The 13,486-nt window shown below is 36.7% G+C and overlaps 1 protein-coding gene across 6 annotated transcripts in view; it reads right to left on the bottom strand.

Moving 5' to 3' along the window:
- Window positions 1-13,486, bottom strand: part of CTNNA3 (catenin alpha 3) — a 562,887-nt gene that overhangs the window by 527,094 nt on the left and 22,307 nt on the right. For 5 of the 6 annotated variants that reach the window (XM_075109794.1, XM_075109793.1, XM_075109796.1 and 2 more), the window contains one exon: window positions 4,925-5,031. In XM_075109794.1, coding sequence (XP_074965895.1) covers window positions 4,925-5,026 — 102 coding nt within the window. In that variant the 5' untranslated portion in view covers window positions 5,027-5,031. Of the gene's footprint in view, window positions 1-4,924; window positions 5,032-13,486 lie in introns of those variants that run through there. The other variant, XM_075109797.1, reaches the window with a different exon arrangement.

The raw sequence follows: 13,486 nt of genomic DNA, 5'->3' as shown, positions 1-13,486 counted from the left end.
TATCCCAAATACTGAATTCAGAAGGAACTGTGCGGCAGTTCTTCCAAAGCTATATTCAGCTCCTGCCAGCCTTTACAATCTTTTAATATTGCAGTAGTTAAGGAAACATCTTGGTACCTCGAGTATCAAAAGATTGGGTTGACCTTTGATATTAATATAAAAGTATTTTAAAGCATCAATCATAAAACATTCTTTTTGGCTTAAAACTTAGTTCAGTGTAACTGCAACCCCTAGACATTTGAAAAAACAAGACATGAACCCAGCGATCTAATGATAACAGCAGAACCCCCAGCTTGCTGGTTCAACTCCGAGTCAGATGTTCAAGGACTACAAAGTACCACCTATACAAATAAATAGTGGTTAATCAATTTTGCTGTGCATAAAGTGAACTCACTGTACATAGAACTAAAACCAAGAGTGTCAGCCAATTGTTGTCAGTGTGGATGACAGGTAAGAATAAATACCTTTCAACTTGCCTATTTTTCATCAGTGATACAAAGGACTCTGAAATACATGGATGTTTCTACTTATTTTATAGAACCTACCTATCTCTTGCAGCCATAAACTTTCCTTAGCTCATACATATGTAGAAAATATAAAGATATGGAAGATAAGAGGTTTAGCAAGGAAATGCTCTTACAAATATTTGCTTATGTATACATATACACACTACACACATTGTGTGTGTATATAAACAAATATATAGAGAGCTTTAGATACAAATAAGTAGCAAATTTACAGCTTAAGACTTGCAGTGACTGCAGAGCAAAGGCAGTTATGAAGCATTTCCTGCATGAATTAATGAAGCTATATGAATTTCATCAAGTCATATCTTTCAAAACTTTTACTTGTACATAAATTCAAAAGGAAAAAAGTCTTATAATAGCTTGCTACAGAAACAAATTTATACCCACTCATAACTGCAATCATTACATAGTATAGCAAAGAGATTAAACAGACTTCAGTCTCTGAGGATGAGATAAAACAAGAGGATATTTTCCATTACATTAACTGTTATATTTTGTGAGTAAATCTAGCACAAGCATGACAAATACTAGACATCAGCTATGCGAATGAAAATGCTTCATGATCTACTGATTGTTTCAAACTAATTGCTCCATGACAGAGTACATCTCTAATAAAAGCTCAGAACTAAGGAAAGATTGTTTTTCTGAGCGTGTACCCAATTTTACATCAAGGCAGCTGTCAGCTGAATGATGTCAATTTTGACACTTATCATTTTTTATGGGCCAGATGCATTGATAGGGAACTTTATGTAAAAGCCTTCCTTTCAAAATTAATGTCCTTAAGGCACCTGGAATAAAATAAAATAAAGGCCACAGAGAGAGAACCCCTTCTGGTGAGGGGGTAACTGGATAGGATTAAAGAAACTTTTTTGCAATACACAGGAAACAGAGTGCAGCTAGTAGTACATCCCCATGAGAGTACAGTTTATACGGTTAGACACAGAATTACACTAACATAGTTTTGCCTCTTCCAACATACGAGGTTCTATCTCTGCAGAGCCCCACACAGCCCTGTTTGACCTAACCACCCTGGGTCAGGCCACTGTTTGGGATAGAAAGAGGGAAATGCAGTGAGGCTGCTGCCCCTGCAATCCCCCAAACACTGTAATTTAGGGGCATTGTTTTATTCCAAGGATGGAGAAGTTGCTAAATCGGAGAAGGTTTTATATAAAACAATGTGTCATACTGTTTTCATAGTTTCAAAGTGATCACCACTGCCAGTTCCAGATTGCAGGAAAGAGAGAGAATCCAGCAAAGTCATTGGCAAAGTTACTTCCACATAGGCTGGTTTGCCTTCATTTTCTCCCATATTGATGCTGTTAATGGAATGATTGCACTAACACTTAGCATAACTGGCTAGGACAGACTTCAGAGAAGCTCAAACACTTCCACCACTGCCTCTTTCCTATCAGACCATTACAAGACTATTAAATAAATAAATTAGAACATAAATCTCAAAATAAAGCTAAACCGTGTTCAAAGCAGCAGCTGCTAAGTGAATCAGGCCAGAGCACAATACTACTAATTTTTATCTGTGACTGGTCTGATTCTCTTTCTAACCATAGATCAGTTTTCATTTATTGCCTTTCCAGCATCTCGTTCATCCTTCATTGAGTATGAGTTTTAATCCCTGCTTTTGCACTTTCAACTTTTTTTTTTGTCGCCTTCCCACTCAAAATGCACAATTCCCTTCCACAGTCCTGTTATGAAGCAAACAAAGCATTAAGGTTGAGGGGGGGAAAGGTAGCCAAAAATCATATTCTCTTTGAACCAAAGCATTTTCATTTTTAACAGACTCAAGGTTTTTAAAGATGCTTGGGAAGAGCTTTTAAAAAACAAAAAAATAATTAGATGGTGTCTTTGTTTTGTTGTTTATGGAACTGTAGTTCTTTGATCCTGCAAAACTTAGGCCAAAACTTACATTTCTTCATTAGCCCTAAAAATACCCACAGTGTTGCAGCTGCCTTAGCACGCTCTGACCTACTAGTATACAAGAGGTTTTAAAATGCAGTCTACCAAGACATCTATTCCTAGTACTCTGAAACTAATTTTATAATCCATCCACACATGATGCTCCAGCCTGACAACTTCCCACAAACCACTAAACTCTTAACTGTGGTTTTATACACCATCAATCACACCCAGGAAAAAAAATAATACATATATATAAAGGCAGACAGAACAAGTGAGAGGCAGCTGAGTTAATAACAGCTGGAAATGAAGTAATGATAAAAAGTAAAGGTTACTTTCTGAAGGAAAGAATCTTCGAGAAGGGACAAATGAATAAGGGAAGAAAAGAAGATCAAGTCAAAAATAAGAGAAGGAACCTCAAAGATTATAATGAAAATGAATGAAAGAAACTAGATGAGTTAGGGAGAGGGAAAAGTTTCAAATGGGGAAAACACAACTTTATTTGTTACAGAGAAACTTACTGCAATGAATTAACTGATTTTTAAAAGCAACCCTTCCTAAGATTGTTATAAAACATGATCAGCACCCTCTTCACTTTTCCTAGCTTTTAAAGCACATACAGCACTTCTGGAACAAATAAAGGAGTTTTTTTAACATGAAAGTCCAAATAAACCTAAGAACCGTCACAACAAACATATTCATCATTTTATCGTTCTTTCATCCCTGTATTCTTCACCCCTCCAATCATTACGTGCTGCCTCTTTAATTATAAAGTTCCCCTGGATTCTGTCATGACCCTTTGGCAAGCCTAAGGAAACAGCCTGCAAAGGACTGGCTCCCAGCACAAAGAAGGAAGGGTGTCATCAGAGCAGTGTGTGAGAAGTGCATTCCTGGAATAACAAAATTTATCATGTACCTAAGTGCAGTCAAATGAAGCCCATGAGTTGTACAATAAAAAACATTTTTTCCTTTATTTTCTGTCCAAGTACAATAACAATAGTTTCAGTCTTAATTAAAATTATTTTTAATGTATTTTTTAAAAATAGAAAAGTTGCAAATTGAAAAAATTTAAAGACTAGAAAACTTGGTAGATATAACTGTATCTTTTTTAATAAGCTGTATACCCCCAATTCTTACATGTATATAAGGAGAATAACAACAGACTACAGTATTCAATCTGGCTTTGCTCCGTTTTCCAACAGTCATCCTCCCAGCATCAGTTTTGTTCATTGATTATTAACATAACCTATTTAACAAAAAGTTTTTACCTTGTAAGAGGTGCTACTCAAAGAGCTTGGAAAGATCTTAACCAACCACTGAAACGACTTCATAGCCATTACACCTGACCATCTTTACAACCTGAAAAACAACTGAGTATTCTTTGTACATTAGCAAGTGAAAGAAAATCCTGAATAAAGTCACACATTTCTGTACCTACACAAACTGCAGCCAGAGCAGTGACTGCTCCGTAAACATACCCTCAGGCACCAGGGAAAGAATACTAAATAAGCAGCGTACAGCTATGACCAATAGTTTGTACTACATCATCTTGGTAAGGCTGAAGAACAGTGACAAGCTGGCACCCTTCTGCTTTGAGTAATCGACTAATTAAATGCAGGTACCCCAACATCTTTGTTCTAATTACAACGAAAAGAAAATTCAAAATAGCTTGAGTTTCAAAATAGATGTCTCTTCTGTTCTTTACCCTGTAACATACTGCTATAGAGGTCTTTTTACACTTTCTTAGTTATACGTATTATTTGCAAAATTAGTTCAGGTCTCCAAGTAGGTCCTTTCCATTATATTAAAAAAAAGACATTTCTAATCCATGTCAAATATAGAGGTAAAAGAATCTTTAACACACTTAGAACTGCATATTTACCCAGTGAATACCTGAAATAGAACTGGACTGCGCAGTGACATTGCTCCTCCTAAAAATCAAGTTCTATCAACAAACCTGAAAGCATTTTCGTAAATCCCTCAGTCCAAGTTCTCTTTAGTTGGAAGGAAAAGCACTAAAATAGGTTTATACAATATGCAACAACTGCACCATTTTAGGGCACCTCTTCTAAAATGCACCAGAATGCAATTCATTTCAAAATTCAGATAAACTCACCTACAGATTTCAAGGCTCTTCTTTTCCACTCTGTCCACTACTTAAAATACGAAACTTTTCATGTGGTGGAAATCCATTTGCAGCTTATTCTACATTTAAACATCCACTGGACAGCACTGTACAAGAGACTAGCTAGAACATGCAACATTTGCTATGACATACAGTGTGGCATTTGCAAAAATGGACGTGACTAAATCAATTACCAAATCTGGAAGAAGACAGGCCCCTGGACAATTTCTGAGCCAGAGTAAGTTTCACATACAGAAGAGCTGTGGGTATGCCTTTCAAAAGGCTGTCCTTAGCCAAAGTTCTTCAGCATTATTCCCTTCCCTCTATGGTTGTCCAATTTATTTTCTGCAATATTAAATACCTGGATTATCAATGGTTCCAATAATTTCTCCACTGTAAATGTCTGGATCTGCAGGTCTTGAGGATCAACTTTCAGGTTAGTGCTTGGGACTTTTGTTGACATTTCACCTAGGTACAAAACAAGAAAAATAGCAATATGCAATTATTAGCCATGACTGCAAGTCTCATTGCCCTCTGTCAGAGGCCAGAGACTGCCTATGGGAGTACAGACTTAGTTCCATAACAGACTTAGGATTTCAGGAGATAAAATTATTCTTTCTGAATCCTCATTTCTAAATTGTGGGGAAAAAAAATTTAAAATAGGCAGACACTTGCATAAACTGTAAAATAATAGATTTACAGTACATAAGCCTTGTTTTCCTTCCAGATTTCTAAATTAACCATATATTAAAAAATAAACAAGGATAATTACATTAGAAGAACATTGAATGTAATTTCTCTAGTAGTCAATACAGAGGAGCTTTAAAGTAAAAACTATTGAATTTATCACAAAAACATGAGTGCTGTGTGCACAATACCTGTATCTCATTCCATGTGCCAAATTACAGTGGTCATAATAAACACTTAAGAGCTGCTGTATATATTTTTGTTCTTTAAAAGTCCTGGCAATTAATAGTAGGAGAAGGTGAAACATTTAGTTATTTTACTCCCTGTAATAACAAATATTTTCTAAGTGTCAAGACAGATTAAATCAAGGAAGCCTATTACTGAAGTCAGTAAGATGGAAGTAAAGCTAAGTAAAGTCTTTGAATTGAATAAATCATTCATTAGGAGCTTGATTCGAAGTCCACTGATGTTAATTTAAGGGTTTTCACTGAGTTCACTGGGCCAAGGTTCAGGCTTTTAGCCACAATGAAATGCGCGTGTGCCAACAAAGAATTATAACTGTGCTTTAGTAGGAATGCAACTGATTATTGTCCCAAAAGAAAAGACACATTAAATTTTCCAGTAACTTAACTTTCCATAAAACAGCTCAGCAAAGCCTTTTTAGCCAATAGAGACTTCAAACACACAAATAATGGATATCTGTCCTTTTGAAGCAGGACTTATTACAACCATTGCTGCTGTATAATAAAGTAATAAGGTACTGCAATTGTGCAGGCTAAGGAAATATATTGTTACCTTCCGGTGAACCTACAATTGGTTTAATACAACACAGTAAGTTTAGGGTATCTATAGCAAGTTGCGTAGGAATGGATCCGAATTGTTTATCATAGAATAGTTATCCACATTTCATTTGCAAGTAAAGATAATATGAATGATAATTAAAGAATTAAAGTTAAAAGTAATTTAGGGTTTCGCCATTCTTAGTAAGGTTATACAAGTGCCAAGACTATTCTTTTGTTCCAAGCTATACTAGTCGCTAGGGCTAGTATACAGCCCTAAGTTCCCACAGATTCAGCTGCATACAGTCAGGTGATAGCATATGTAAAGAACTGATTTTTCAGTTTTAATTCCAAGTCAAAAGATAAGGAGAACAAAAACTTGAGATCAGACTGACCAAAAGTACACTTTTCCTTACTTAACAACAAATTAAGCAAGGAAATTAATAATAGAAAGAGAACTCTAGAAATGTCAATGCAAATTATTTGGCCATATTTTACATACTTAACTTTTAGATACTTGTAACAAACCCCAAGGAAATGAAGTTTCAGACTCCTAAAATCACCAGTGTCAGCGGTTCTCTTTCCATCCAATGAATTGGTAGGATACTCCCGCAGTACTGAATAGTCCTTTAACTTATCCCTCTGTCTGACAGGAACTGGGCCCCCTCATCATTCACTGCTTCAGAAACAAGTGGTGGCTCCTAGTCAGGAAAAGGACTGCAGCCCTTTGCTAGCTCAAATTGTTACCTATCCTCCCTCACTGGGATGAAGTTGTAGCTATGCAAGCGTACAGACCGTGCCTCTTCTTCACAAAGCATCATTGCAGCCATTACAAAGTGCTTTGAGACCGATGACTCGGTATCTTCTGCTGGTTCTGTCCTCCTCAGTGTAAAATACTTATTTACTCACTGAGCTCAACAAAACAGACCGAAAACACAGCATAGCTCTAGAGGCTGGTGCTAAGGACATACTTCCAGAAGGCAAAATATTTTGCTTCCAAACTTTGCTTAATGTATCGTGGTTTAGACCAAGGAGAACAAGAGACAGAAGACAGCAAAAGTCAACAAACTCAAAATATCTATGAGCACATTCAACATAATAAATGTCCTACTGAATCAGATCAATAGTCCATCTAGCCCAGGATGTTTGCTATGGTCAGGCTATCAATTCTTGATAATACACCGTATGTGCAATAAAGCAAGAAATAAGGCAGGCTCTTTCCATCTGCTGTTTAGTGGAGGAATCATTAAGAGACAAATTCACAATCACTGAGAGGACTTCACACAACTACAACTTAGGTCATCATCAAAGTGCAATACCTCCTGGTTTCTTTATATCGTGCACATAACATCCTTGGTAAACTGAGCTCTGCAACAACAGTTTCTTCTTACAGCTCATGCCAAAGTCATGCCCACTCTGTACTTACACAAGCAGGGTTTAGTATTTTTTCACTTTTTATTTTATCAATAGTTATTCTTATTGTTAATACCCATTGGTTCTTTATGTATGGAAACTAAAAACAAAAGTGAAACTAATTTCTCAACTATATAATTCTTTGGAAATACACTAAATATATAATGAATATATATGAAGTCTGTAGACCTCAAGAGTGAGAGGTCTAGTACTAAATGCAGTCTGAAAGGGCCAACACTTATTAACTGTATCACTTTATTGAACATGATTATTCAGAAAGGTTCTGTGTCTGCAAAGTAAATTAAAATTCAAGCTTTCTTGCAGCTACAGCTATATAGTTACTTCCCACAACATTTGCTACACTAGCAAGCAAGCTATCAGTAACCTGGAAGCCAGATTCCCACCAACATTCAGACCTCCACACAACCTCTTAAATTAAAGACAGCAAGTATTAATGGGAGATCCTTTTTAACCCATTAAAGCAAGCTCTCCTACAGTACTAATAACTTGCTCCAAAAGCCACAAATGCCTGTCATTCACATCCCTGCTCTTCTCAGCTTCAATTCCAAGCTGCATTGCAATTTAATAACTTCTTACAGAGCCTGTCCCATAATAAAACAGTAGTGCATGCACCTTTGGTTGAGTCTGCAGTGTTGGCAAAGAGTGTGTCATGTCTATGCCTACCTGTCAGCACACTGGTGCAGCCTACGAACATGCAGCAGAGAAGCACCCACGCTGCTGAAAAGCTCTTCTCTGCTGCCTCCACCCCTGAATTAAAAAACCTTTTAATTCAACAAGATACTCTCCTCCAGCTTCACCAGGATTGCATCAAACCACATCATCTCACACTCTTGAAAAGACAGACTTTTTTTTAACCATCTGCAATTCACTGGTTCTCTAAATCTTTGGTCTACACTTCAATGAATCTACCTTTTATTCACATTTTAAAAAAAGATGATCTTTATGACATTGCTAGTTCACAGCCCTTACCTTTGACTTTTTCACAAGCCTCTCAATATACAGGTACTTCCTGAAATCCATCACAACAGTTACAAATAGATGTTAACGACTGTGCTTTGAATTTTTTTCCTGGTCAAGACGTACATTAGTTGCAAGGGGACAGGTGAAAACTAGACGGAGACAGCCTTTCATGCTTCTACAGAGATTTGAAGAAATCACTAGATGATCTTCAGGTTATTTTTTCTGCAAATACATTCATACAAAATTGCAGTGGCCTCCCCTCAATTCCTTGACAGAAAGGTATTTGCAACTGCTTTACACAAAATTCAGAAATAAAACCTTATTTGATTGCAACAAGAGCTACTTGCCATTCTCACAGCACAACTTCCTATACTACAGGTCATCTACAATGATCAGATCTTTTCTAAGATTTGGCAGATAAAAATGTATAGTTGTTTCCTCTTACAAGAGATGACTGTGCTCCAGAATCTGACCACTGAGCAGTCTCAAAATTGAAGTGTTACAAATCCAACCCAATTTTTGGAGATCAGAAAAATGTGAATCCATGTGCTATTACTTTCCCTTTTCTGGGTTTTTTGGGGCTGTTTTGCAAAGCTTTTTTGGGTTTGGGGGTTTTGTTTTCGTTTTGCTTTTGGTTTTGGGGGGGTTGGTTTGTTTTTTAACCTTAGCATACTGTCTAACAAATATTTTTATTCTTTGCTTGAGCCCCGGCTCAACTGGCATTCGAACACAGCAATAGCTTTTTAGCCTTAGGGAGGGGCCATAATGTATCATTCACTGAAAGTCAACAGCAAAAATTATTTTTGCTGAAAATTTCAGTTATATTCTAAGGTATAAATAACCCACCTAAGATCTCACTTGCTGATTACAGTCTCTCTTCTTTTTATTTGTTGTTAAGTAAAATCCTAATGCTTCCTGGAACTTCCTTAAAGCAGACAAAATATGAAAAGCTTGCAAGCCAATGCAGTGAAAACTACAAAATTTTAAATTATTTTGATACCCCGACTACATATTTTTAACTTACCACACTCTCCTTACTGTTATTTACCATATTAATCAGTATCTAGATAGAATTTTCTTCTTTAATCAAGGCAATTGTAATAGGTAATAGAGAGAAAAATATGCAGCTAGTAAAGATCATGCTGGGGTTTTCTCTGATATTTCCACTTAGAAAGTGAAATTCTGTCCTTCCAGATCATCTTGATTAAGATGACAAATTTTGGTGTTTGCTTCAGGGAAAAAACTAAGAATCACAGTTTTTTGTTGTTTTTTTTTTTTAATGCATATGTCCACTCCAGTATAATACGCCCTCTAATTACAGCAGGGATCTTGACTGCAAGATATTTTGGTAAAATGCAGCTATAACCTCACACTCAGTTATATTAACCTCTACAGTAGGCAATTTCAGCACTGTAGCCCAGCAGCTCTTACAACACTTGGGATGTTAAGCATGTGTCACAAGATACAGTTGTGTCTCAGAACAGCCAGAAAAGCAACCACCTGCACACTCCTACCTAGTGCTACAAACTTTAAGATAATGAGAATTTTGTCTTTTCAGCAGACATGCCCAAACTGAAACTGCCGAGTCTTTTGGCGTAAGAAAAAGACACAGGGAAAACAGTCAAAGTTTGTACCCATTGGCAATACAATGTGAACATAGTACCTGCAGCTTTTAAACAATCTATAAGTACATGGTATACCGACATAAATAAACTAATTATTCTGTAATTAGTGTCAGAAAGCAGAGCCAAAGATATCCTGCATAAATTAGAAACATTAACTTTAGAATCCATTTCCTGCTAGATCATTAGAAAGCCAGTAGCACATCACTCACCTATCCTAGAATATAAATGGTCCATGTTCAGCACTAAAGCAACTGTCTATGTAATTTCCTTGTGTTAGGAACTTCAGTGCAACTGCTATGGCTCACTATTTGGCTTCTGAGGCATCTGCAAGGGACTGCCTGACAAGCTCTCCAGTGTATTTCAGGATGACTGACAGGACACAGTGGCTGCTGGAAGGGTGGCAGGGGGATGGGCATCCTTAAAGCTATATACTAGAGAACAAATATGTCAAAAAAATTTAAAGTTAAAAAGCTTTTGAACAATTAAATGACATGAAATATGTCATTACTGATACTTCTGGTGCTCATTCTCATAATTTTCCGCACAGCTATTGTTTTCCTGTACATTCTGATTGTATGCCAACTTCTGTCTCCAGGCAATGACTCAGTCTCAGACTTCTGAGCTGGACAGCAAAGGGATTCATAAAGCTCTCACCCAGTAATTTGGCACCAAATTTGTTTTCTTTGGGTTTTCTTCTATTGTATGTTACTTTACACTGACACAATTTATTATCCTATTTCATAAAATGCATAGGCCTATTGCCTTATGAAAAACAGGGAAGACAAGAAAAAAATATTAAAACTAAGTAGCCTGTATTAGTATTTTCAAACAAGACACACATGGGCAGGACACCTGAGGACTTCCAAGACATGAAATACTGCTGGGAATATGTAATAGAATATGTTTTATTTTTTATTCTTAATTTCAATATTCATTATACAGCTTCATCAATGGGTGCCAACACCACTCTGGGAATAAAATTTGCTAATCCTTTTGCTACAGAGTCAGCACAGCAAGTGCAAATAAGGTTTTACTGAAGCCACAAAAACAGTCACTGCATTTTTCTTTAATCCTCTAGCTGATACACGAAATAAGATATTCAGAATGTTAAAATGTACTAGTTCCATTTGCAATACAACAGCATGGACTTTTCCTGCCTGATGACCTGCTGTACTTTGTGGGCCAGACCATGCCCTGGAATGGAGCAATACCTTTGACACCTGAGAAGGGTCTGGACCACTTAACACCAGGGAAAACCTATAACACACCTGCCAAATTATTTAAATTTCCATATAAAGCTGTCAGGTTACACTCTAACCACCTCACATTTTATCCCTTCTTATCCCTAGTAATAGGAAACATGTCTGTTAAGGCAAAGACACAACAAAGGAAAGAAGAGATGGAGAACTCAAGAAGGTGCAAGATTCAGATCCGTTAATAACATTTATTTGCTTAGATTACTATATTTACACAGGCTTTGCATTTAGATGTAGATTTTCAGTGAAGTAACTGGAAGATAATTTTTAACACTGAAAGCAAAAAACAAAAACTTTTTTTTTTACATTCCTTTTCACTTCTTTCTGTGTCTTCTTTCTCCCCAGAGCAACTTTTTAATCCATTGGCCAACTTCAACCACATCTGAAAAGCAGGTGAAAATTCCCAAGGAAGTGAGATTTCTACCAAGTTCTTCAACATAGTTCTATGCATAAATAGAGTCGTACATCATCCCTTATAATTAATCTATCAAGGAAAAGAATGCAGTGTAAGCCTAGTTCTTACTGGATACCAGAGAACCCACATGACAAGTAACAGGTTATAACTGGTCTAATGGCATGAAAAGCTTTACTGTTTAAGGACAAAAACATTCCAGGTGGGGAAGGCACTACACCTTAACTAAGTTGTCTCACGCAGACTTTCTGATGGCAAGTGAGAAGGCAAATGAAGACTTTTCCCAAGGTTATAACATTCACAACATACTCTTTTCCTTGTTTAATAGTCATGCCTACTTTTTCTACAGTGCATTGCATCAAAGCACTTTTTCAAGCAGAGGTTATCTTCCAATATCACATAAGGAAACCACACAGAAAATACCACACAGGAAAAATTATGTACTCAAAATCACATAGAACGCCAGTGGCAGAACCAGGGATGGAGTGCTGGGATGCAACCATCTAGTCACTAGACCACCTCAATCACACTTTCTTTAACTGAGGCCAATAAACAGGCTAAGGAGAGTAAAACATTTCCAAATACAATTTACACTATAAATCTAAAGAATACAATCTCACCTTCTGTACTCATGTCAAAGTTAGCTAGATACCAGTATTTTTTATTCTTAGTAAGGTCAGCTAATATTCTTCTCCCTTAAACATACTATCAAAATTACTGCCTTGGTTGAATGCACATACTTCCAGCCAGTTGCAACACACTGAGAAATTCTAGGAGACGTTCCAGCAGAGGTGTGAATACTACAGCCTGACCAGCTACAGAACTTCTGGCTTTCCACTAGCATACCAGACTCTGCTTTTCAACCAACAGCTAGCCAAAACCTGTGTGTTATGGTCCTGGGCCTAGAGCCACAGCAAGGAAAATATTCTCCACTGAATGTAATTATGGAAACTTGTGAACCTGACAATGCTGTCACTACATTAGCAGTAAATGAAATAATTCCACTGACAGAAATTAAATTCTAGTGGATATACACCATTATGGGTGAGAGCACAATCAAAAGAGTCCTGGTTGGTTCAGAAATGCTTTACCAATCTTATCTTCATAACATTTCTTCCAGGTATGTTTTTGCAGGTACTGGAGATTTTGGTCTCGGAACTGCAGTTGTAACATTTAATTTATGGAAAAAACATTTACTTCAAAAAAGGCAAAAAAAAGAAGGTCGCGTGACACCAGTTGGCAGCACTTCATTCAAAGTAAAAGGTTTTCATTACTTCTCTTTGGACCCATTTCAAATTCTTAAAGGAAAAAAAATCCTTTCACATGAGCCTCTGTGCTATTTTCACTGCATGCACTTTGAGCACGGAACAAGGACCCCTCTCTGTTTAAGTGGCATACAATTCCTACATAGATGGCTATCCTATCCTTGTAACGATAGGTTAAGAAGGTCTGGCTCCAAGCCCTCCCTTTTGTTATCACTTTTAAAGTGTTCCTATCTCTATTCAGAACCAGAGACTCTGTTTAAATAAAGTTCAAGTTGACCTTCCACTAAAAATAGGATATTGTTCAACTCATTAAAAAAATAAGACAACAAAAAAATTCCATGACGTGCTACTAAAGGGTTTTTTTATTGTATTTTTGTAAAAGTCAATCCCCTCATTTCCCCTTTTTATTTGCTGAGGGTTATCTATTGCAACATTATACTATACTGTTTTGCTTACCAAATGTCTACCTATTACTCAGTTGCAGTGAGGTAAAAAAACATGTTTT

This window comes from Phalacrocorax aristotelis, chromosome 14, assembly GCF_949628215.1.
Source record: "Phalacrocorax aristotelis chromosome 14, bGulAri2.1, whole genome shotgun sequence".
Classification (NCBI taxonomy): domain Eukaryota; kingdom Metazoa; phylum Chordata; class Aves; order Suliformes; family Phalacrocoracidae; genus Phalacrocorax; species Phalacrocorax aristotelis.
Note: the sequence above shows the minus strand (reverse complement) of the source record. Positions and strands in the feature narration are given on the sequence as shown.